The 23,766-nt window shown below is 42.8% G+C and overlaps 2 protein-coding genes across 2 annotated transcripts in view; both read left to right on the forward strand.

Moving 5' to 3' along the window:
* Positions 1-4,767, forward strand: part of dusp5 (dual specificity phosphatase 5) — a 6,211-nt gene extending 1,444 nt beyond the window's left edge. The window contains exons 2-4 of the mRNA XM_083551465.1: positions 393-508; positions 1,628-1,847; positions 3,766-4,767. Coding sequence (XP_083407591.1) covers positions 393-508; positions 1,628-1,847; positions 3,766-4,130 — 701 coding nt within the window. The 3' untranslated portion in view covers positions 4,131-4,767. The remainder of the gene's footprint in view (positions 1-392; positions 509-1,627; positions 1,848-3,765) is intronic.
* Positions 4,768-5,886: 1,119 nt separating this feature from the next.
* Positions 5,887-22,543, forward strand: smc3 (structural maintenance of chromosomes 3). Its single transcript, XM_083551490.1, has 29 exons — positions 5,887-6,358; positions 7,607-7,682; positions 7,823-7,861; positions 8,148-8,215; positions 8,710-8,781; positions 8,941-9,020; positions 9,110-9,188; positions 9,439-9,556; positions 9,803-9,978; positions 10,082-10,162; positions 10,256-10,420; positions 12,454-12,575; positions 13,119-13,332; positions 13,424-13,527; positions 14,253-14,352; positions 14,439-14,599; positions 15,155-15,296; positions 15,381-15,531; positions 15,684-15,836; positions 17,165-17,316; positions 18,037-18,195; positions 18,283-18,390; positions 18,491-18,599; positions 19,712-19,959; positions 20,721-20,933; positions 21,050-21,241; positions 21,324-21,501; positions 21,622-21,728; positions 22,053-22,543. The coding sequence occupies exons 1-29, from the start codon at positions 6,344-6,346 to the stop codon at positions 22,122-22,124; spliced, it is 3,654 nt and encodes a 1,217-aa protein (XP_083407616.1). The 5' UTR covers positions 5,887-6,343; the 3' UTR covers positions 22,125-22,543.
* Positions 22,544-23,766: the final 1,223 nt, after the last annotated feature.

Consider the following 23,766-nt stretch of genomic DNA (forward strand, 5'->3'; position numbering starts at 1 on the left):
ATGTAAAAAAAAAGCTGTCAGACAGACAGACAGACAGACAGAAAGCAGTTTACTCAAACCGACTCTGCGTGGAGAAAATTGTCTGAGACATGTTGGTGTTGTATTTCTAAGAAAGATTGATGCGGCCCGTGGAAACACTCCAGTACGCAATAAAGCTTTTATTGAATCATTAAACACACGAGTGTGATTTTGACTCTTAGAGGGGTGTGAGACAATGTCTGTTGTGAAAAGCGCTATAGAAATAAACTTGACTTGATTAAAGCCTGAGCTGGTGTGATGATGTGCACGTTGTGTGGCTCTCAGATGTTCCTTCTTCTCCACAATCTTCATGAGCAGCAGAGACTCAATAATTAATCGAATGCGGATGCTTTAACCCTGTTTCTCTTTTGCAGGAGGCTACGAGAGCTTCCACACACACTACCCTGAGCTGTGCACCGAGGCCAAGTCCTCTCAGGAACGCAGCACCCCGGACCCCGAGGAGGTCCAGCCCGGGGCAGATTACACTCAGGTAAAGCCCACATCATATTCCCTACTAACTTCCGGCAGTATGCAAATACGAGCGTTATTGGCCACGAACTTCCTCTTCAGTTCAAACGTGAACGAATTATTGCCTATGAACTTCCGGTACTATGCAAATGAGGTCACAGCTGGCTACGAGTTTCCTGTATTATGCAAATGAGACAATGTTATTGGCCACAAACTTAATGTGTTATGCAAATGGGGACACATTATTAGCTACAAACTTCCTGTATCATGCCAATGAGAAAATGTTTTTTTTGCATTAACTTCCTGTATTATGCAAACGAAACAATGCTCTCGGCCACGAACTTCCTATTTAATATTACTGGCTACACATTTATGTTTTATGCAACAAAAAAAAGGCCACGTTATTCAAATAAGAGCACACGGTTCGCTAGGGAATTTGTTTATTATGCAAACGAGACAACGTTATTGGCTACGAAATTCCTGTTTAATTTTATTGGCTACAGACTTTCAGTTTCATGCAAATGAGACTTCCTGTATTATGCAAATGAGGCAATGATATTAGCTACAACCTTCCTGTTTAACATTATTGGCTACAAACGTTCTGTATTATGCAAATGAGGCAGCCTTATTGGCTACGAACTTGACCTCCCGACCAAACGACAACACACTATTGGCCACGAACTTTTTGTATTATGCAAATGAGACAATGTTGTTGGCTTTGAACTCCCGACATTATGCAAATGAGAGCACACTATTGGCTACAAACTATATGTATTATGCAAATAAAAACATGGTATTGGCTACGAACTTTCTGTTTAATGTTATTGGCTACGAACTGTCTCTATTATACAAATAAGACAATGTTATTATCATTAACACCAATATATTCATTACCGTGTCGCCCTATTTTTTGCTGTGGTGCCCTGATCCAGTCCAGACTTTTCTTCAAAGCCTCCTGGCTGACATCAGACGTCCGTTTTATCTCTGACCTTTGGTTCCTGGATGAGTCAATAATAAAAGAGAGATGAGAACGCTGAGACGTTCTGTCTCCTGCCCACTTTACTTTAAACTAATTGTTATCTCATGAGTTGACTCACTTAGGATTTTCTACATTTAAATGATTATTAATATTTTTTTTTAGGATGGTCCAGTGGAGTTGTTGCCTTTCCTGTACCTGGGCAGCGCTTACCACGCGCGCCGCCACGACTGCCTGAGCGAGCTGCGCATCACGGCCTTGTTGAACGTGTCGCGGCGGGACTGGCAGTGTGCCGGGGGGCCGCAGCGCTACAAACGTATTGCTGTAGAGGACAGTCACACGGCCGATATTGGCTCACACTTCCAGGAGGCCATTGACTTCATAGGTAAGAGCACAAACACACACACACACACACACACACACACACACACACACACACACACACACACACACACCAGGCCATTAATCCCTTCCTGTTTAGGGCTGTCCTATTGCCCCTAGGCCTGCACTTAATAGTTCTTTATTTTACAAAGAATTGAGTATATATCTGATATCTAATATGTATTTCTTCACTCTAACACTTGAATTACAGAAGTTCTGCCATAAAAAATTTATTTTCCGTGAAATCTAGAAGGAAAGTCTAAAGATAGTCAGCCGTCTATCCGGAGCGAGTGTTAAATTAAGCCTGTGTGAAGCTTTCGGCTGGCTCACACTGCAGCTAAAAATGAGCTCGTCTTGCGTAAACCAGCTGACACTCTCGCCTTTCTTTTTTTCACGAGGAAAAAAAAGACGAACCAGAGACAGAAACGGAAAAGGGGATAACAAAAAAGCCGGCGCTTTTGACTAATCGTTGCATGAGCTCGATGATGCCGGGTGTGACCTGTGTGTCAGAGCATGAGTGGTGCTTTAATCGCAGGAGATTTGGGTGTGTGTAAGTGTGTGTGTGAGTGTGTTTTGAAGGTTAGTTGTGGCAGATATACACCAAATGCCTGCTGATTGTCATTTCACACCTCCAGGTGCTCATGAGAGACGACTTGTGAGTCATGCGAAACATTTCCTGACAACAACAACGCTAATCATGTCTAAAATCTAGGTCTTAGGATATTTTTAGCTCTTGCGCGGACCCCGTCTGGAGCGTTCACAAAATAAACTAAAAAAAAGTTCAAGTGCCAACGTTCCGACTGTTGCCTCCGCCTCTACACTGGCACTGGAGACTCCTTCCTTAAATGTGACCTTAACATCTCCTCTCAGAACACAGTAGAACCAATAATAAAACTGTAAACGAATTTAACGACGTAAGAACGGTGTTGCTAAGCAACCAGGCGATGTCTATTATAAATAAGTGCTTTGACCTGAAAGGAGGCCCTGAAATGTTTGTCTACACACAAAGTTACGGTGTAAAAACAGCGAAAATGAGCTGGAATTATCGTGGACATTTACCTCAGATCTGTCATCAGGTTCCTAAAAAAAGACTTTGTACGACTGAAATTACACCGTAATTACCTTTACGCAACGTTGACGGCTAACCCGGGTCTCGCGTACAAGACCCAATCTTATTATAGTCTGTTTGAAGAACATGTGTGTGTGTTTGTAAATGGGAATGTGTAGATGCAGATGGGCTACGCAGGTCTTTACTCAAGTAGGTTTTGTTTGGATTAGACACTACACACACTTTCCCTTACACCCACTCTTTTTTGTGAGTGTGTGTGTTTGTATGTGCGCCAGAGCAACAGAAAGAGATGGCGGATGCACAATAGCGGATTAGTGTCTTAAGACCTGATTAGTGAATGACCTGCAAAAGATTTGTGTGTGTGTGTGTGTGTGTGTGTGTGTGTGTGTGTGTGTGTGTGTGTGTGTTTTCCGAGTAGTCATAATCTTATGAGTCAGGCTAAGCATAATCCACTTTACGTGGAAGGAGGGGGAAAAAAAGAAACAATAAAAATGTCTGACATTTAAACAAAAAGAGAAGTGTGTTTAGAAACAGCAGATGAATCTGTCTCAGACTTTCAGCTGATCTTGAATGTAGTCCATGAGTCAGGTCATGAGATTCGAGGATAACGTTAACGCTAGCGCTAAACAGTTTAACGTATTCATCAAATAAGCTTTAGGCCACACCCCCAATAAAAGTCTGAGGTAAAATGCCGCCCTCACAACCCCCCTCCCCACCCCGAGTATCTTTGAGCATGTAGATTTCATTACACAACACATTATATTACATCAACAATGTATAACAGTAATACAACAACTTTAGAAGTATTTCGTGCAAAGGCCATAACAAAAACGCTGTTTCTTTGTTTTGTCAGACGAGGTAAAGCGAGAAGGCGGAAAGGTGCTGGTGCACTGCGAGGCGGGAATTTCACGCTCGCCCACCATCTGCATGGCGTACCTGATGAAGACGCAGAGGCTGCGTCTGGAGGAGGCGTTCGACGCCGTGAGGCAGCGGCGTGCCGTGGTCTCGCCCAACTTCAGCTTCATGGGCCAGCTGCTGCAGTTCGAGAACGAGGTTCTGGCATCGGCGGTGGACAGCAATAACGAGAACGCCGACGCCGACGAGCACAAGGGCGGCGAGTTCGCGATCGACCAGAGCTTCGGGTCATCCGTTTTCTCCTTCCCTACCTCCTTCCTGGCACCCATCAAACTCAGCCCTATCGCCTCCCTGACTACTTGAAATGTAAAGGAGTTAATAAAACAATGTAGCTGAAGTCATATTTTTGTCCAACTTTGCTAAAAGGCTTTTCGGTTCTCTAGCTAGCTACCAGGATTAGCCGACATTTTGACTAGTTAGAATGCGAGATGATCTGCTACCTACATAGAGTGGCAATTAGCTAGCAAAGGAATTAAGTCGTCATGTGGTTCGCTGTCATGTGGTTCGCTACATGTGCAGCATGAACGTATGAACAAATTAGCGTGTTTTTTAGAAAGGAAATGATCAATTTCCTCCTTAAGTCTGCACTGATGGTCACTCGGTCCCCCTCGTCCTCCACAAGCTCGGCTGACAAACTTTACCTAATTTAATGAAGCACTGGAAAAGCTTTCGGGACGGGAGCGGGCATCGGGTGGCGAAGTGACGTCGAGTAGAACTCGACCTCTGATTGTGTTTTGAAAGACTGCATGGAAGTGTTGGAGTGTTTTTTTTTGTTCTTTTTTTAATGTGGTGTTTTGCCTTAGAACATACTGCAATACAAGCCTCAGTTTAATGATCATTCATGACATGACACTCGAAGGCTTTTCACTTTAATTTATTGATTTTTTTGTAAAGATTTTTTAACAAATGTGAATGTGATAATAAATGTTTTGTACTAAAACGTTGTGTGATTATTTCTTGTCTAGGGCCAGATATTCAAACTAATTTTGTGAATCCGTGACAGTAATCAATTACGAGGTATAGATTTTCACCTCATTATAAATCATTTCCTGACATTAAACACTCTGAGGTAATGAGACACTAAGCCTCCGACTAGCCGTCTGTCTCAAACGCTAGAATTCATGTTCATTACTATAACTATGTCATCAAATTAAAAAGTTAATTAGCCAGTCAGGCCTACGTATTTAGTAATAACTTGGTTATTTCACTTGGGTATTTCACAGTATTGCTGCCCAATGAGTGTAGGTAATAAACGTAAAGCTAGCGACATCTTAAAGTCAATTTTATTCTTTTAACACACAAAAGAACCTAAATGATTTGTTAACCGTTTAAAGGTGTTTCGAGACAATGTCCATTGTAAAAAGCGCTATACAAATAAAGATTAATTGAATTGAATCTGGACTACAGTTGTTGTTAACATGGTTGTGGGTCTTATATAAATCACACCAAACCATTCACATGACATACTTGTGTTTAGAAAACTGCTTTGTTTTAAACATTTGTAAAGAATTAGACACTGGTTATAGTGGAAAAAATATCTAAATTTGACCATGTAAAGTTTCTTCAAAGTGAGATGCAACGCTGACCCCTGTTGTGACTCTGAAAGTTGTAAAGTGCTCTTTTTCTCCATTTTGAGACACCTTTCTGGTGTACTACTATGTTCACTTACTCTAGAGCACTTTTCAGCAATTTTCCACTACAAAGGTAAAAGCTTATATGGTATATACAGTATGGTATTTTGTGTTGGAAAGCCATTACAGTGGTGCAATGTATAGCAGAGAGGGATTAAAAATTAATTATTATACATTTACTATATAAACATATATGTCAGTAAAAACAGAAAAAAAAATGTAATTACAAATTATTTCAAATTTTATTGGAAACATGTAGTCAAATTCACCACAGCATTGTAAAAGTTAATGGAAATGTGAATTGGCCAATCGCTGAATGGTTGTAAACTAGTAGCCAATCAAAGAGCGGGGCATGAGAGGTCAGTAGCCAATCATGATTTAGAGGCGGGATCAGCCGGAATACAGTGAGAGGAATTCAGTCTTATATTGGCGCTCAAAGCAGTGTCCGGGCGGGTTGTACCAACATCTCAAAATAGGGGAGTAGTGTTACATAAAGGATACGAAGAATCATTTTAAATGTTTACATTGCTATAAGGCACATCTTTAAACATATGAAAACAGTATTACATAATATTTTGTATAGCATCATAAGTGTGTAAATCGTATAATAGTATTTATAAAGTCAGTTCTCAGCCGCACTCCCCACACACTCATAATAATGCGATGTTCCATCGTTTCCCGCCCCCTCCGCCATTTTCTTTGTTATTTCTGTTTTCTGAGGGGAATAAATTTTCATGCAGTAAATGTGGATGTAATAAAGTGCACACGGCGTTGATTCCTTACTTTATAACCCTTCTTCTCTGTGTGGAGGTTGCGGTGGAGGAGAAGGAGGGTGTCGGGGCTCCATTTTTTTGGTCTGGAAGGTGAACCGCGAAAGGCGAAACTATGTACATTAAACAGGTGAGCGGGGCTGCTAACGGCTAAGCTAATATCGAAGCCGTTGCTGTGTGAATAGGATTAAAAATCGAAATATGAATGCACCATTTTGCACGCGTGATATGAATTCTATATATTTGTATCGGGATTTTTTTTTACTTGAGCAATGAGTGTTAGTTTGAAAGCTGTGCTAGCTTTAGCGCGTGAGGTAATGCTAATGCTAACAGTGCACGAGCTGAAGAAGCGCGCGTGCTCGCTGAGGTGACAAGTTCACCTGAATAATCCTGATTATTTAATTACGTATATATGTATATATATATATATATTTTTTTTTTTCGATTAGTGGTAAATAGAAATCCAACCCATTCATAAAAATGCATCATAATAATTTTAATATTATACTGTTAAGCAGAAACCAACACTTCCAACTATATATAATATATTATTTCATAAATCAGCATAATCACACAATTGCATGATGTTGGAGGAAAATAATTAAGAACACATTAAAAACAGTAATTTCCTGATTTGAAGGACTGAATTTTATAAAGAATAAGACTTTTTTAAATTGTTATTATTGTTGTTGTTTTTTTGTTAAAGATGCAAAATATCCATGAGGCACATCAGTTCAGGACTCAAAAAATGTGAAACTTTGATTTGCAAATGAGGTTGTGAGAAAATAAATACTAATTCTGGTGGGAAAAGACTGGACTCGAGCTCTAAGACTACAGAGTTTTTCCAGATTGTGTCTAAATTTCACCTTCTCAAAACATGTCAAAAGCCCTGTTTTGTGTCCTGCCCTTGTGTATTTTATTTCCTGGCCAATAGGTTTGAATGGAAGGTCCAGTTTTAGATTTGAGGTGAAGAAGCGTGACGCGATCACAATGGTCTATTATCAACTGTTTTTTTTTTTTTAAGGTTCCAAACAAACAGATTTGGGTTGAATAAATATTAGTTTATTATTTTTTATGCGAGTGTTAACGATGTGGTGCGGCTTCTGCACACTATGCTGTATGATACCCTTTTGGACCAAATGTATAGAGTAAAAGGCGTAACTTAAGTGATTAAGGCTCTGGGTTTCCGCACCACTGTTGCCCCAGGTGTGCTGTAACCTACGCTCTGGTCACAGCTTCCTAACATTGACTAGAGCACTGTGATATTTAAATCACCAGCACTGGACAGATCTGTTTTCTACCAATGATATTAGAACTGTATATAGTTATTTCATTACAAAGGCATTAAAAGAGATTCGCATGTGAACTCGTTCACCAGGTGATCATCCAGGGCTTCCGCAGTTACAGAGACCAGACTGTGGTGGACCCTTTCAGTTCGAAGCACAATGTGATCGGTGAGTCTGATCTCTTCGGCTTTCTCACGGTTTGTTGGAAAGCGTTTGTTGGTGAATTGCTTAAAATCATGAAAAAGGTGTTCTATAAAAAACAAAAGGTTATACGTTTTTGTTAAGATGTTTTTGTCTTTTTCTAACAGTGGGCAGAAACGGATCCGGAAAGAGCAACTTCTTTTACGGTGAGTATCAGAAGGCGTCACGTCGTACAGAAGCAGACGCGATTCTTCGTTTGTTATTTGTGTGTGTTAGTGTTAAGTCTGGGATGGTGTTCGGGAACTTTAGCACATTATCCAAAAAAAAAAAAAAGGTTTAAACAGCTGGCTGCAAAGTACATTTCCATCTTGAGGAAAAGTGCTAATGTTGTGTGAGTGTGTGTGTGTGTGTGTGTGTGTGTGTGTGTGTGTGTGTGTGTGTGTGTGTGTGGTGTGAAGGGTAAAGCTGACGGTCGTTTTGTTTCTGTTACAGCGATCCAGTTTGTGCTGAGCGATGAGTTCAGTCACCTTCGGCCCGAGCAGCGTCTGGCCCTGCTGCATGTCAGTAACGATTTTCATTCAAAAGATCAGACACTGGTTATTAATAATAATATAATGAACATGCATATTTAATTACGGATTAATAGCTATCTAATAACTAGAGCTGATTACTGTGGAGGTTTTTTTGTCTTGTTTTCTGTTAGAAATTTGTCTTTCTGCCTTGTTTTTTTTATCTGAATGTGTCAGTTGTTTTCAGTCTGTGTTGAAACTTTAGTCTGTGACTTTTAATTTAATATTTGATCTGTTTGTTTTTGCTAATTCGTCTCTTTGTCTCTGTCCATCTGCAACAATTAATGTTTTTTAAATGCAGTAATTTGTGTTCATTAAATGTTTCTTTATGTCGTTGTGGTCCTCCAGCACTACTTCACCCATTTAATGTTCTTCCAAAAGAAATACAAATACAATATATTATGAAATAGATATTTATTTCTTCCTAAAATATAGGAATAAAAACATGCTGTGACGTATTGGTGTGTGTTTGTCTGTGTGTTCAGGAGGGAACTGGTCCCCGAGTCATCTCAGCTTTTGTGGAAATTATATTCGACAACTCTGACAACAGGCTTCCGGTAAAACCCCCCTCACCAGTAACACCGTTTCTGTGATGTGTTTGTGTGGGCAATGCTGTTCATGCCGTCTCATTGGGACTGCAGTGTGTGTTTTGTATTGTTATGAGTGCCTGGAAAAGTGTTTTGCGAGGGTCATGTACGAGTGCTTCCTCTCATTAGATTGATAAAGAGGAGGTCTCGCTGCGGCGTGTCATCGGAGCTAAGAAGGACCAGTACTTCCTCGATAAGAAGATGGTGACGTAAGTATTGAATGAAATTCTGGTCATGTCGGTTAATTCTGTATGGTGACCGACTGACTGACCTGTGTGTGTGTGTGTGTTTTTTTCAGGAAGAACGATGTGATGAACTTGTTGGAGAGCGCGGGTTTCTCCCGCAGTAACCCGTACTACATTGTAAAGCAGGGAAAGGTAAAAGAGCTCCACGCCACATAGCAACATCCATTACAGCAGCATAATATAGATCAACTTCTACAGCCATAAATATCTCAATTCTTAACATTGTTCATCTATTCATCTTCTGTCCTGATGATTTTGTGGTTTTCGAGTAATCCCAGTAAATGTTCTGTGACGGTGTTCCGTAAATCAAGATTAGATTAAACACGTTTTCCTTAGTAATAACGTCATAATGACCAATACGCTGCCAATGGCGTGTGTGCAGATCAACCAGATGGCCACGGCACCCGATTCGCAGCGTCTGAAGCTCCTGAGGGAGGTGGCGGGAACCCGGGTGTACGACGAGCGCAAGGAGGAGAGCATCTCTCTGATGAAGGAGACAGGTTACAAACTTCACACTTCGGAATGAAAAAGTTTTCAGGAAGCCATCAAGATACACGCCGTATAAAATGTCCAGAGAGTCTGTGCTCATCATACGAGTTCCTATGTGCTTAAACCAGACTACACATTGTATTTTCGCTTTTGTAGCCGAGACGTCCTGAAGACTTTGTAGTGGATTAGAAACCATCTGATGGAACCCTGAAAGTGTTGTGGAACAAATTATTAAATTCGATTTTGTTTGTTTGCAGAGGGAAAGAGGGAGAAGATCAACGAGCTGCTGAAGTACATAGAGGAGCGACTGCACACGCTGGAGGACGAAAAAGAAGAACTGGCGCAGTACCAGAAATGGGACAAGATGAGGAGAGCTTTGGAGTACACCATCTACAACCAAGAGCTCAACGAGACTCGGGCCAAACTCGATGAGGTTAACATTCCGAGATATCCACACACTCTCACGCTCTCACTTTGCCCCATAAAGGACCACGTGTGAAAAGGATTGTCATTCATTGTTGGATGGTCTTTTCTAGCTGTCTTCTAAGAGGGAGACGTGTGGAGACAAATCGAGGCAGTTACGTGACGCTCAGCAGGACGCCAGAGACAAAGTGGAGGTAATGTGTGGAGCAGTTAGAGTGAAGAGCTTCATGTTTCATGTAGACTCTGCTCTGAGGTGGAGTTGTATAACGCTTTCTCGTGGTCTGTAGGAGACGGAGCGAGTCGTGCGCGAGCTAAAGGCTCGTATCTCTGCCATGAAGGAGGAGAAGGAGCAGCTGAGCGCCGAGCGGCAGGAGCAGATCAAGCAGAGAACCAAACTGGAGCTCAAAGCCAAAGACCTGCAGGACGAACTGGCAGGCAACAGCGAACAGAGGGTCTGCGCGCTCTCTCTCTCTCTCTCACACACACACACACACACACACATAGATTAAAACACTAATTTGACTCCCTTTTTTTTTTTTTTTTACCAAGCAATCATAATTGTTTTCCTCTGAATAGCAAAATGATAAGTTTGTGTGACCGAGTGTAAAATAATAGGATCACATTACTACGAAGGGGGTGTGGTGCGGTACACAATCAGCTGCACTATGTTTTCAAAAATCAGTTAATTAAACTCAACGTTTTCAGTAAAAAAAAAAAAATATGTTAATAATGAATGAATAAAGGATTTTATTTAACCATAAAAATTATTCATTTTTGCAGGTTTTCTTATTGATTGAACAATTAATGTACCAAGTGTTTCATTATACAGCATCCTGTCAGCTGATAAACACGGAGTTCAACACAGAGCCACAAAGCCACGTCAACACTGATACGTTTTCGCTCCAAATCGCATATTTATCTCTCCGTTTCCGTCTCCTGGCCACGTTGTCAGTCAATAAAAATTTAGTTTTTTGAAAACATTGTCCAAAGTATATACATTTGAACACAGTTTTCACGTCGCAGCGACGGTTCAAAGAGCCGGAACAAAAATAAACTCCGTTAGGAAATGACGCGGGTCGAAGCGTCTGACGATTTGAAACAGACGACTGCATAAATATCTGTAGTTTAGTCGTTTTCATATATTTAGAAATGTTATTGCTCGCTATGGACTTGGATTTTGTGGAGATTACCAACACCCTTGTGTCTAAATTAAAGTCAGGTACTGATGTTGGTGAGCTGAGGAGGCCTGGGATGCTGTCAGCATTCACATTCACAGTCGAGGGTCAGAGCTCTGTAGCAGAAGATCTTCATGGAGCTGGCTTAGTGCACAGGGACATCGTCATACTGGAGGAGGTTTGAGTCTCCTAGTTTAAGTGAAGGGGAAGTTTAATGCTGCAGTCGTGTGCCTCAAAATTTGTGGTAACAGTTTTGGGGAAGAAGCACATACAGGTAGTCGTCGACTTACGACCACGATTGAAACCGACAGACCGGTCTTAAGTAGAGTAGGGTATATGTACAGTACTGTGAAATTATGCTGGAAGATGGTACGCACTGTTGTACGCCGCGGTTAGCGATTGTCCGCGACGTACTGTATTTGAGGTGCCCCTGAAAATTCTTTAGCTTAAATTTGACATTTTTAAGACTTTCCCAAACTGTTTGTAAAGTGATGTTTATTCTGCGTGTGCGGATTTACATACGTTAAAAGCCGCTATAGTGCAGCCGATTGGCTATTTGTTGAAGTTTGGGTGGCGTTGACGTGCGTCTTTGATTCATGTTGGTCTGGATGAAGCTTTTGCATAAAGCTCGATGTCTGTGGGAAGTGTTGGCAGGAAATACGGAACAGAGGGTCGAAAGAGTCCCCGTCTGCGTCACAAACTGCACACACTACACAGGGCAGTGGTCCAGACACACACACACAAACACACACACACCCCGAAATACACACACGACCCAGTATCCCATTCTGGCTCAGTGCTGCATTGATGACGTGGAGATGAAGAGGATGAAGCGCATCCTCTCTCTCTCTCTCTCTCTCTCTCTCTCTCTCTCTCTCTCTCTCTCTCTCTCTCTCTCTCTCTCTCTCTCTCTCTCTCTCTCTCTCTCTCTCTCTCTCTCTCTCTCTCTCTCTCTCTCTCTCTCTCTCTCTCTCTTTTATTGTGTGTCATTTGGCGAGTGTGATTCCAGTTTGGCTCAGAACGCGATTCTCATTACTCTTCACTCTTGGCACTGATTGCCAGCCACCTGGGCAGAAAGTAGCAGGAAACTCTGCATCTGTGTATGGGCGTGTGCTTGATGTTTCTGTTTAGCCATTTAAACAGTGTTATTTAAAGATTCCATCTCTTGTGGTAATGTCAAAGTGTGAAAATCTCACCACCAAAATAAAAAAGATCTGTTGTATAATGAGGTTTTTTTTTTTTACTCATTGCAAAAAAGAAATTAAGAGAATGAATAAAACATGCAATTAACATATTTTCCCCTCTTTTAGAAACGATTACTGAAAGAGAGGCAGAAGCTGTTGGAGAAGATCGAGGAGAAACAGAAGGAGTTGCAGGAGACGGAGCCCAAATTCAATACAGTAAAGGAGAAAGAGGAGAGGGGCATTGCCAGGTGATTCATTTTGTTTAAAAAAACACCATTCGTGTGTGATTGGGGACGGGACAGATTTTTATTTGTTTATTTAATTGATTGCAAACGACCTACGTTTCTTAAACATAATTTTCTAACGCTGGTTCTTTTCTATTCAACCGCGAACTCCTCAGTGTTTTTACAATCTAGCAGTCGTCCATTCGTCTCAGAGTTTTACTGTCAAGCAAGCGACAGAACTAATAAAAAATAAAATAAAAAAGACTTTAAATGTAACACCTAAGAAAAATAACAGAAAATGAGATGATGAAGTGGAGGGTAAGAATATATTTAGATGTGCAAAAGGGAAGTACAAATTGTAACGAGTTGTGACGATTACTAAGCAATAACTATGACCGCGACGATGTATGGAGCAGTGTGCAAATGCAGCATGAACTTGTGTACGATTATAAAGGAGTATTGAGCATATGAGACTTGTGGGATACGCCTGATCGCTTGCTCTGCTAATAACCTTGCTAACCGCTTTCCCTTGTTGTTTCTGTTTCTTCCATATATTCCGGATCACAGACTGGCCCAGGCCACGCAGGAGCGCACGGACCTGTACGCCAAGCAGGGGCGTGGCAGCCAGTTCACCTCCAAGGAAGATAGAGACAAATGGATCAAAAAGGAGCTGAAGTCCCTCGACCAGGCCATTAACGACAAGAAACGCCAAATCGCCACCATAAACAAAGACCTGGAGGACACCGAGGCCAACAAGGAGAAGAACCTGGAGCAGTACAGTGTAAGAATCGTGTATCATGTATGTCATGATCTAAATTGATGCGGGATGCGTTTTTATACTTCTCTCTTTTTTTGTTCTTTCATTTCTCTAGAAACTGGACCAAGATCTGAACGAAGTGAAAACCCGCGTAGAAGAGCTGGACAAGAAATACTACGAGGTGAAGAACAGGAAGGACGAGCTGCAGAGCGAGAGAAAGTAAGAGCGACGGTCCAAACCGTTCCCACCACTTCATGACTAACACGGCCAGTGACTGCCAGAGCCGTGTGACTAAAAACCCCGGTGGCAACCGACCTCAGGGGACCAGCCTTCATATTCTCCACACACCCCTGTTCTGTTCTGACAGCTTCAGTCCATCTGTGACTCACCCACACGGAGATACGCTGTCAAGAATCTTTCATGGTTCTTAGTCTTTCCTCCCTCTCTTGTCTTACTCACTCGTTCTTTAGGGTCCTTATTTTTATGCAAAATCGGAATTTGGATTTCCAGACCAACACCAGGTGTAATATTGCGATAAGAAAACCGAAAAGCTAAAAATAGGTCAAAAGCATATGAAAGAATAAATAACAGAACGTCAGAAACATCGAGGTATGAAATAATAAGCCATAATAAAAACTCTGATTAGTGTGGTTGCACTTAAATGCAGCGTCGAAGGTAACAAAGATAAAATATAAAACTGTTTAATTTGTGCACGAACTAATAGATGTGTGTTGAGTTTTAGTGAAAACCTGTAATATGCGTCAATTACTGTGCTGTTGAACTCCTCAGTGCTGATGGTGTGATATTTATTAAACCTGAGTCATGGACTTTCTCTGTATATACTGTAGCATGAGACCTCCTGGGGAATCCCAGGCCTCCATGACCAAATGCCAAGTACAGTGTTCCTGAGCTGATTTAATAAGTGTGTGTGTGCACTCTTGTAGCTACCTGTGGAGAGAGGAGAATGCAGAGCAGCAGGCCCTGGCAGCCAAGAGAGAAGACCTTGAGAAAAAACAGCAGCTACTCCGTGCAGCAACGGGAAAGGTCTCTCACTCACGCACGCACGCACTCACTCACTCACTCACGCACTTACTGTCTTGTGCTTACACGTGTCTCGTTTGCTTCTCTAGGCCATCCTGAACGGCATCGACAGCATTAACAAGGTTCTGGAACATTTCCGTCGGAAAGGCATCAACCAGCACGTAATAAACGGATACCACGGCATCGTCATGAACAATTTTGAGTGCGAGCCCGCCTTCTACACCTGTGTGGAGGTGACCGCTGGAACCAGGTGACCCACAAAATGTTGAGCATGACATTTACGACTGCATTGTTACAGTGACAATTTTCTTTTAAAACTTTGCTCTTATCTTTAAAAAAAAAAATAAAAATCCCCTTTTTAAAATTTTATTTAAATATTTTAAACACGACCGATTCATCTGGTTTGTATTAATCAGCACCGATAGTTGATTGCCAGAACTATCTGCAAAAATCCATAACGGGGGTTTATCCAGGTAGCGTTTGTTGCTGGAGCAGCAGAATAGGTCTGCTGTCATTACGAGAGCGGCCTCTAGAGGCGAATCACTGACACCATGTGCTGTTTGTTTTTACCCAGAGCTGCATAGAGACTGCTGTATTTTATATATCAATTATAATGTTTTTATTTTCATGATTGTTGTTGTTGTTTTTTTTATACGTTTTAGTACTATTTTGCATTTTGAGTGTTTGCATTTCATCCAGTATCCATTTTTAAAACATTTATCGGCATGTACGAATCAACCCAAGTATCGGTAAAATCCACTAGTCTAACGAACAGGATGTTCTGTCGTGTGTTTGCATGTGTCAGGTTGTTCTATCATATCGTCGAGACTGACGAGGTCAGCACGAAAATCTTGATGGAGTTCAATAAGATGAACCTGCCTGGAGAGGTCACCTTCCTGCCCCTCAGCAAGCTGGACGTCCGCGACACCGCCTACCCCGAGACCAACGTAAGCAAAACGATCTCGATAGTGCAGTGATTAATAGTGAACAAATGGAATCTCGCATCAATTCTGGATTTTCTTGTTCCCCAGGATGCCATCCCGATGATCAGCAAATTACGCTACAGCCAGAACTTTGATAAAGCCTTTAAGCATGTGTTTGGGAAGACCCTCATCTGTCGCAGTATGGAGGTCTCCACGCAGCTGGCTCGAGCCTTTACTATGGACTGCATTACCTTGGAGGGTATGATGGTTCTACTTTATATCTTCTTATTGTTTCCGTGTTTGGATTTACACTCAAAATAAACAGTCAACTTTCACTGGATTCGTGTGTGTGTGTGTGTGTGTGTGTGTGTGTGTGTGTGTGTGTGTGTGTGTGTGTGTGTGTGTTTGTAGGAGACCAGGTGAGTCACCGTGGCGCTCTCACCGGTGGGTACTATGACACAAGGAAGTCACGCCTGGAGCTTCAGAAGGACATGCGCAAAGCCGAGGAGGAGCTCACCGAGCTCGAGGCCAAACTCAATGAGAACCTGCGCAGGAACATCGAACATATCCTTCTCATGCTTCATCGTAGTGTTATAGTGGAATAGAATTACAAGTTTCAGAGTGAGTGTAGAACTAGCCGGAAATGAGGACATGTGTGTGTTCGGGTGAAGTGTAAGTTTTATGGTGAGGCATACAGACACACACACACACACACACACACACTGGTGTGTCACATCTCTCATCCCTGGCTGAGGAACATGGCACAGAAGCAGACAGGGCAGCTGTGTGACTCACTCTGTCAACCCATTATCAGTGTGTGTGTGTGTGTGTGTGTGTGTGTGTGTGTGTGTGTGTGTGTGTGTGTGTGTGTGTGTGTGTGTGTGTGTGTGTGTGTGTGTGTGTGTGTGTGTGTGTGTGTGGTGGACTGGAACTGCGCAATAGTAATTAAAATATAAAAAGAGAGAGCGCACCAGTGTTTTTTTTTTTTTTTTTTTTTTTTTTTCATCTTCCAAGATTAAGATGAAATTGTTTTTTTGAGGGAGTATTAATTTCATTTAAGTTGTTTATTCCACTTTGTGTAAACATTCAATATTCAATAAATCGGATTAGAAACCCATCCGGATCTGATTCAGGGATTTCAGATCTTTTTTTTTTTGTTTTTGTTTTTGTGAATATATTAATTAGGCAGCAACATGTTGTCTTTAAAGTTGATGTTGGAAGCAGAAAAAATGGATGAGCGTAAGGATTTAAGAGTTTGAAAAATTGTGCCGTCTAGACGACTGGGTCAGAGCATCTTCAAAACTGCAGCTCTTGTTGGCTGTTCCCGGTCTGCAGTGATCAGTATCTATTAAAAGTGCGTCAAGAAAGAAACAGTGTTGAACCGGCGATGCAGGTGGGGAGCGAAGGCTTGCCCGTGTGGTCCGATCCAACAGACGAGCTCCTGTAGCTCAAACTGCTGAAGAAGTTCATGCTGCTGATACTTGACGGGTCACGACTGTTTTGGCAGCAAAAGGGGACTGGCACAATATTAGGCAGGTGGTCATAATGTTATGCCTCTGTGTGGTGTATGTGTGTGACACAGGCAGAGGTAACAGCACTGAGGCCCTCCTAGACTGAAGCTGTGAGTCAGACACACAGGATGGAGGTTTTTTATTATTATTATATTCCATTCTCAGGCTCTCACTGTTGATTGCCAGCTTTGTATGTTGCTATTCTTAGAAACCCATTCAGCGTCCTCAGAGTGCAGCGATGACATAACCCCTCTTATGTCTGCTATTACAATGCGAGCGGAAGAACTTTAAAAAATCCGTATCCGGTTATATTTATAGCCGTGACGTGTCGGGTGAAGTGAACGCACGTATACGACAGATAAACCCTTAACTCCATCACACGCATCAATAACGAGATCGACCAGCTGATGAACCAGATGCAGCAGATTGAGACGCAGCAGAGGAAGTTCAAGGCCTCACGCGACAGCATCCTCTCCGAGATGAAGATGCTGAAGGAGAAAAGGCAGCAGTCTGAGAAAACCTTCATGCCTAAGGTACGACACACTCGGACACAGTCGACATAAATACTGCATGGACCAAAAAAAAAACCCCACAGATTTTCATTCCTGACCCAAAAACCCTCTTAACCAATTTCACAAAAAACCCAGGACTGAAATGAATCAGTGTCAAATGATTTATTTATGAATTATTTTGCTGGCAGTGTATAGCAGCTCCGCCGTCACACCCACGCGTCTCTCGGCTACACAGAAGCGTCATTAATAGCAGAGACAGTTGTGCATCTGCCCTCGTTTTCTCTTCTCACCATGATTGTTCAACCAGTTTTAAAAACAAACCATCTCTGTGATGAAGCCCATCAGCCATGGCTTCTAAAGAACCTTGAACATTAGTTTATTGTACTCATAACTCTATTTTACTGCACTGCTGCATTCTTGTGTATTAAATAGCATCTTGTGCCAAATATACTGGCCACTGGGTTCCTACAAAATGTACACTGGGTTCCTATAAATGTACACTGGGTTCCTATAAATGTACACTGGGTTCCTATAAATGTACACTGGGTTCCTTTGCCTTTTGGAAAAGTATGGAATTTGATTTGTGATTTCCAGGTCTAGATCAGTATGGGGGGGGGGACTGAGTATTGAAAAATGTGTGTTTTCATACTATTGCCTATACGGGGTGCTGGGTGAAAGTAACCTCTCTGTACGCCGAGTGAAACGGCTTGTTTTCTTTCCGACTCTGTCCGTCTCCTACAGCAACGCAGTCTGCAGAGTCTGGAGGCAAGTCTGCACGCCATGGAGAGCACCCGGGAGTCCCTAAAGGCCGAGCTCGGCACCGACCTGCTCTCTCAACTCAGCCTGGAGGATCAGCGGCGCGTGGACGACCTCAACGACGAGATCAGACAGCTGCAGCAGGTACGCGTCCGTTCCCTTAACCCGCCTCTTCTTAATGCCGACCTTCAGTGCACCCGTACACGATTTTCTTTTGTTTTTTTATCACAGGACAACAGACAGCTTCTGAACGAGCGAATTAAACTGGAGGGCATTATGACCAGGGTGGAGACGTACCTGAACGAGAACCTGCGCAAACGTCTCGACCAGGTGGAACAGGTGGGCGTCACGTGTTTACTCTTTATTAAATGCGACAGTGCTAACGAGACCTTCCACGTTGAAGACCACTAACAACATGTGTGGTGGGTGTGTTTTTTAGGAGCTGAACGAGTTGAGAGAGACAGAAGGGGGGACGGTCCTCACGGCCACGACGTCCGAGTTGGACGGCATCAACAAACGTATCAAAGACACTATGGCCCGGTCCGAGGGTGAGCTTTCTGGATTCTTCCACGCTGAGAGTTTCAGTTTGTAAACGCAGATCATGACACCAGTCATGACTAGGGTTGCACAGTTCCAGGAATTTACAAGACTAGAAACTTTCCATGGGAATTAATGGGAAAAAACTGGGAATTTACAAAATTGCAGGTGAGCCTATAACAGGGAACTGAAATGTAGTTGGAAGTAATTCCATCCATCCATCCATCCATCCATCCATCCATCCATCCATCCATCCATCCATCCATCCATCCATCCATCCATCCATCCATCCATCCATCCATCCATCCATCCATCCATCCATCCATCCATCCATCCATCCATCCATCCATCCATCCATCCATCCATCCATCCATCCATCCATCCATCCATCCATCCATCCATCCATCCATCCATCCATCCATCCATCCATCCATCCATCCATCCATCCATCCATCCATCCATCCATCCATCCATCCATCCATCCATCCATCCATCCATCCATCCATCCATCCATCCATCCATCCATCCATCCATCCATCCATCCATCCATCCATCCATCCATCCATCCATCCATCCATCCATCCATCCATCCATCCATCCATCCATCCATCCATCCATCCATCCATCCATCCATCCATCCATCCATCCATCCATCCATCCATCCATCCATCCATCCATCCATCCATCCATCCATCCATCCATCCATCCATCCATCCATCCATCCATCCATCCATCCATCCATCCATCCATCCATCCATCCATCCATCCATCCATCCCATAACGTCTTGAATACTTCACAAAAAAATAACTTAAAAAATGTCCATCTTGGCGAGTGTTCACGTAGATTACATAAATATTACATTAAATTATACTACAATTAAATCAGAAATGTCCGTTTGAAAATCTGTATTTGTTTACATGCATGTCGGCTTATGGCATCTAAAATGCATCATATACAAATTCCCTAAATTTCTAGGAAATTCCTGTAAATTCCCATTAAAGTTTCCAACTTGGAATCTTTCAAAAATTCCCCAAGCTGAAGTTCCCATAGAAAGAACTTTTCGGCCCCTTTGCGATGCTACTCATGACGATAAACCTGCTTTATTCGACGCCTGTCTCTCAGACCTGGACACGCTGATCGATAAGACCGAAGTGGAGATTAAGGACCACATAAAAAGCATGGAGCGCTGGAAGAACATTGAGAAAGAGCAGAACGAGGCCATCAACCACGACACCAAGGAGCTGGAGAAGATGACCAACCGGCAGGGCATGCTGCTAAAGAAGAAGGAGGAGTGCATGAAGAAGATCCGTGAGCTCGGCTCCCTTCCGCAGGAGGCTTTTGAGAAGTACCAGACGCTCACGCTTAAGCAGGTGAACCCTCTTTAGACCTTTACCTTTCTCTCCACACCATCTGTAGTGCAGCAAAATTCAGGTTTGATTTACGTTTTCCTCTTAAGATTCTTTATTCTTTTTTCTCCTCCCTTTCTCTCATCATTTCATCCTTTCAGCTCTTTTTTTTCTTTTCCTTTTATCAGAAACACAGACACACACATTCAGTTCTCCTACACAGAGGTGACTCAGACCTCATTCTGTCCTCTCCTACCCTCCTCTCCTATTATATAAACATCTCTGTGAAGAGTGGAGAAGTGGATGTTGAGAATCCTGACAGGTTTTTTTTTTGTCCTTGCAGCTTTAAAGATCTCTCAGAATATGTGTAAAAAAAAAAAAAAAAAAAAAAAACACCATTTATGAAAAATTGCTGTCTATAAACGTCGCCTCGCCACCGCCTTTTCGAAGAAAACACTCGTTAAATCGCGGCGGTGTTTATACGTGCTCTCGGAGCTTCTTTTCATCTAAGACTCGTTGATGCACTGGTTGCTGTTCTAATGATGAGGGCTGAAAATGTGTATTTTGGATGTAAGGATGTCCATAGTGTTTTATAATTATGTTGGGGTAGACGAGTCTTCAGAAACAGGAGCTGCTTGTTTTATTTTCTGTCCTGCTGCTCACTGAGGAATTCTGGTTTAATCTCGCCCACTTGCACAAGTGTTATATTTTTAATGCTCGCTTTCTATTTCTCAACCGATCCGATGTCCTTCAGGGTTGAACTTAACTGTGTGTACATCTCGCAGCTCTTCCGCAAACTGGAGCAGTGCAACACCGAGCTGAAGAAGTACAGCCACGTGAATAAGAAGGCCCTGGACCAGTTTGTGAACTTCTCCGAGCAGAAGGAGAAGCTGATAAAGAGGCAGGACGAGCTGGACAGAGGCTACAAGTCCATCATGGAGCTCATGAACGTCCTGGAGCTGCGGAAATACGAGGCCATCCAGCTCACTTTTAAACAGGTGCAGACTCGGCCATATGAATGTTCTCCCCGCTTAAGAGCAGATAAATAAATAATGAGTAACTCTTTCTTTCTTGTGCTTTCCCCCCACCCCCCCATTCCTCCTTGCTTTTGCAGGTGTCTAAAAACTTCAGTGAGGTCTTCCAGAAGTTAGTTCCAGGAGGCAAAGCAACACTCGTGATGAAGAAAGGAGATGCTGAAGGGGGGCAGTCTCAGGATGAAGGGGAGGGTGGAGCTGACAGCGAGAGAGGCTCCGCCTCCCAAAGCAGCGTTCCCAGTGTGGACCAATTCACAGGAGTCGGAATCCGAGTACGAGCGTCCGCTGTGTTTATCTGGTTGTAACGAGAGTTAGGAGTCGACGTCGTTCTCATACTGTTCTCTCCTCTCTCAGGTGTCCTTCACAGGTAAGCAGGGCGAGATGAGGGAGATGCAGCAGCTCTCCGGAGGGCAGAAGTCCCTGGTGGCGCTTGCACTCATCTTCGCTATCCAGAAGTGCGACCCCGCCCCCTTCTACCTGTTCGATGAGATCGATCAGGCTTTGGATGCGCAGCACAGGAAAGCAGTCTCAGGTGAGAGTCTCTTAGGACAGGTGTAGAGGGTGCATATTATCATCTTCACAAAAACCTCATGCGCACTCTTGTAACCGGCTTTTCACACTCGAATCTCTTTTGTCCGTGTTTTATATTTAGACATGATTGTGGAGTTGGCGGGACACGCTCAGTTCATCACCACCACCTTCAGACCCGAGCTGCTGGAGTCGGCCGACAAGTTCTACGGAGTCAAGTTCAGAAACAAGGTGAGAAACGCAGTCCCGGAGCACCACCTAGGGTTCACCAGGGGTGTATAAAAATAGCAATAAACATAAGTGTTGCAATATTTTCTTGGGCAATACTGCATCAAATCCTATACATTTTTAATGTGTGCTTTCCTAAAATTGTACCCTTTTCCGTAAACAAGAAATATCCCAATATATCGCCTTGCTTACAGTATCGCAATGTATTGTATCGCAACCCCTGTATCACGATACCATAATGCGTATCGTATCGCCAGATCCTTGCTGATACATGACCCTGGTCACGACAGTGTTTTCTAACTCCTCTTTCTCGCCGTGTGATTTAAGGTGAGTCACATTGACGTGATCTCCGCCGAGCAGGCCAAGGACTTCGTGGAAGACGACACCACTCACGGTTAAGCGACGAAGACTCCTCCTCTTCATCTCTCCATTCTTCGCTCCCCCAAAACCCGGGTGAACGAAGCGGCGCCTGTGGTTTTTTTTTTTTGTTGAATTTTTTTTGTCTTTAGAAAGAAAAGCTTGTTTTTCTTCTTGTTGTGTTGAACACTGAAGTAAAAGGCTGTTCGTCTTTTTAATTATTATATTGAAACGTCTTGTTCACCTTGCGGATGGATTGTTACGGTGGTTAGAACAGAAAGCAGCAGACACGTGTTCCCAAAATCAACTGTTGTTGGGTTTCTATAAATACTATGAATTTTTTTTGCATTCCTTAGAATATTTTTCAGTCATTTCAGTTGAGCTTCGTTTATGTAATCACTTCTTTTTCATTCAATTGTTCTCAGCTGTTAATCAAAAAAATAAAGATGACCCACATTATATATTAAGATCGAATTCATTCTAAGCGTCTCCGCTTGGGGTCGCTGTGTGTGTGTGTGTGTGTGTGTGTGTGTGTGTGGTACAGTGAGATGGTCCCTCAGTTGTGCTCTATAAAAATAACAACAACAATAATGTTGAAAAGTAATAGCATGATATTTGTGGGGTGCTGTGAAGCTTCTCAGCCCAGGTTTTATTGCAGAATTGTGGAAAAGAAAGCGCGTGCAATTAATGGACGCGGAACAGAAAATGGGGGAGGAGCCTTCAAGCGTAACACTTGAACATAATCATGCTCCTATTTATACTGGATCAGAAATAAAAGTGCTGACTGGTGGCTTTGGAGGAGGAGGATGGTGGTGGTGGTGGTGGTGCTGGAGCTCTCGAACCCGCACCATTCCGCCACGCAGTCACAAACCCCCGCTTTTTTACACTCGTCCTCTGTACAAGCAAATTTGTGATCCGACAGGTGCCAAGTGCATCCCGTGACCGGCGGTTCTCCCATGCAGCGCACATGCCCTTCGCTCTCACCGGGTCAGTGTCGTGGTGTCAATAAAAGTTGGCAGTTTAACGAGTCGCCCGCTGAGTGAACAGATGCGTTCACTGCAGTCTCTCTGTGTTCTGCTCCTCAGGACGTGCCAGAACAGCGTTCCTCAGGAGCCATCTGAGCTGCTGCATCATCACACATCTTCTCATTACCTAGTCCCTATTCTCAGAGCAACACTGCATAGAGCTCTGCCCCAAATTAAAAGCCTTTTACTGGTCAACAGATACAAATACCCAGCAGAGATGATGATATTATAATAATAATCACTGTGAGCGAAGTGATTTTTTTTACAGTGTCACATGTTGGGAAGGAACGAAAGGTTTGGAACAGATGATCTAGTAAATCAGTAACCCCTGTTTCTTTACACACACACATACATATATATGTGTGTGTGTGTGTGTGTGTGTGTGTGTGGCTCCACATTTCCACACGTAGTCCCATTAAAACAGAATTCTAGAAATGTCTTAAAACATATTTCTTTTGCACTAAAAAAGTATATCGTGAAATATCACATGTAAGTATTCAGACCTTTTCCAACAACCACTGCATTATGAACTTCCCGTTTTTCTTAATGGCTATTGAGATGTAGCTACACCTTGATTAGAGTTTATCTGCGGGGGAAATTAAATGGATTGGACAAATTGGACAAACCTTTTTATAGAAGTTCTCACGGGTCACAGTGCA

This window comes from Silurus aristotelis (genome assembly GCF_946808225.1).
Source record: "Silurus aristotelis genome assembly, chromosome: 9".
NCBI classification, from domain to species: domain Eukaryota; kingdom Metazoa; phylum Chordata; class Actinopteri; order Siluriformes; family Siluridae; genus Silurus; species Silurus aristotelis.

Coding starts and splice junctions, on each gene's coding strand:
- smc3 (XM_083551490.1), top strand. Junction 9,979..10,081: donor CTCGGGCCAAACTCGATGAG/GTTAACATTCCG, acceptor GGTCTTTTCTAG/CTGTCTTCTAAGAGGGAGAC. Junction 18,196..18,282: donor AGATCAGACAGCTGCAGCAG/GTACGCGTCCGT, acceptor TTTTTATCACAG/GACAACAGACAGCTTCTGAA.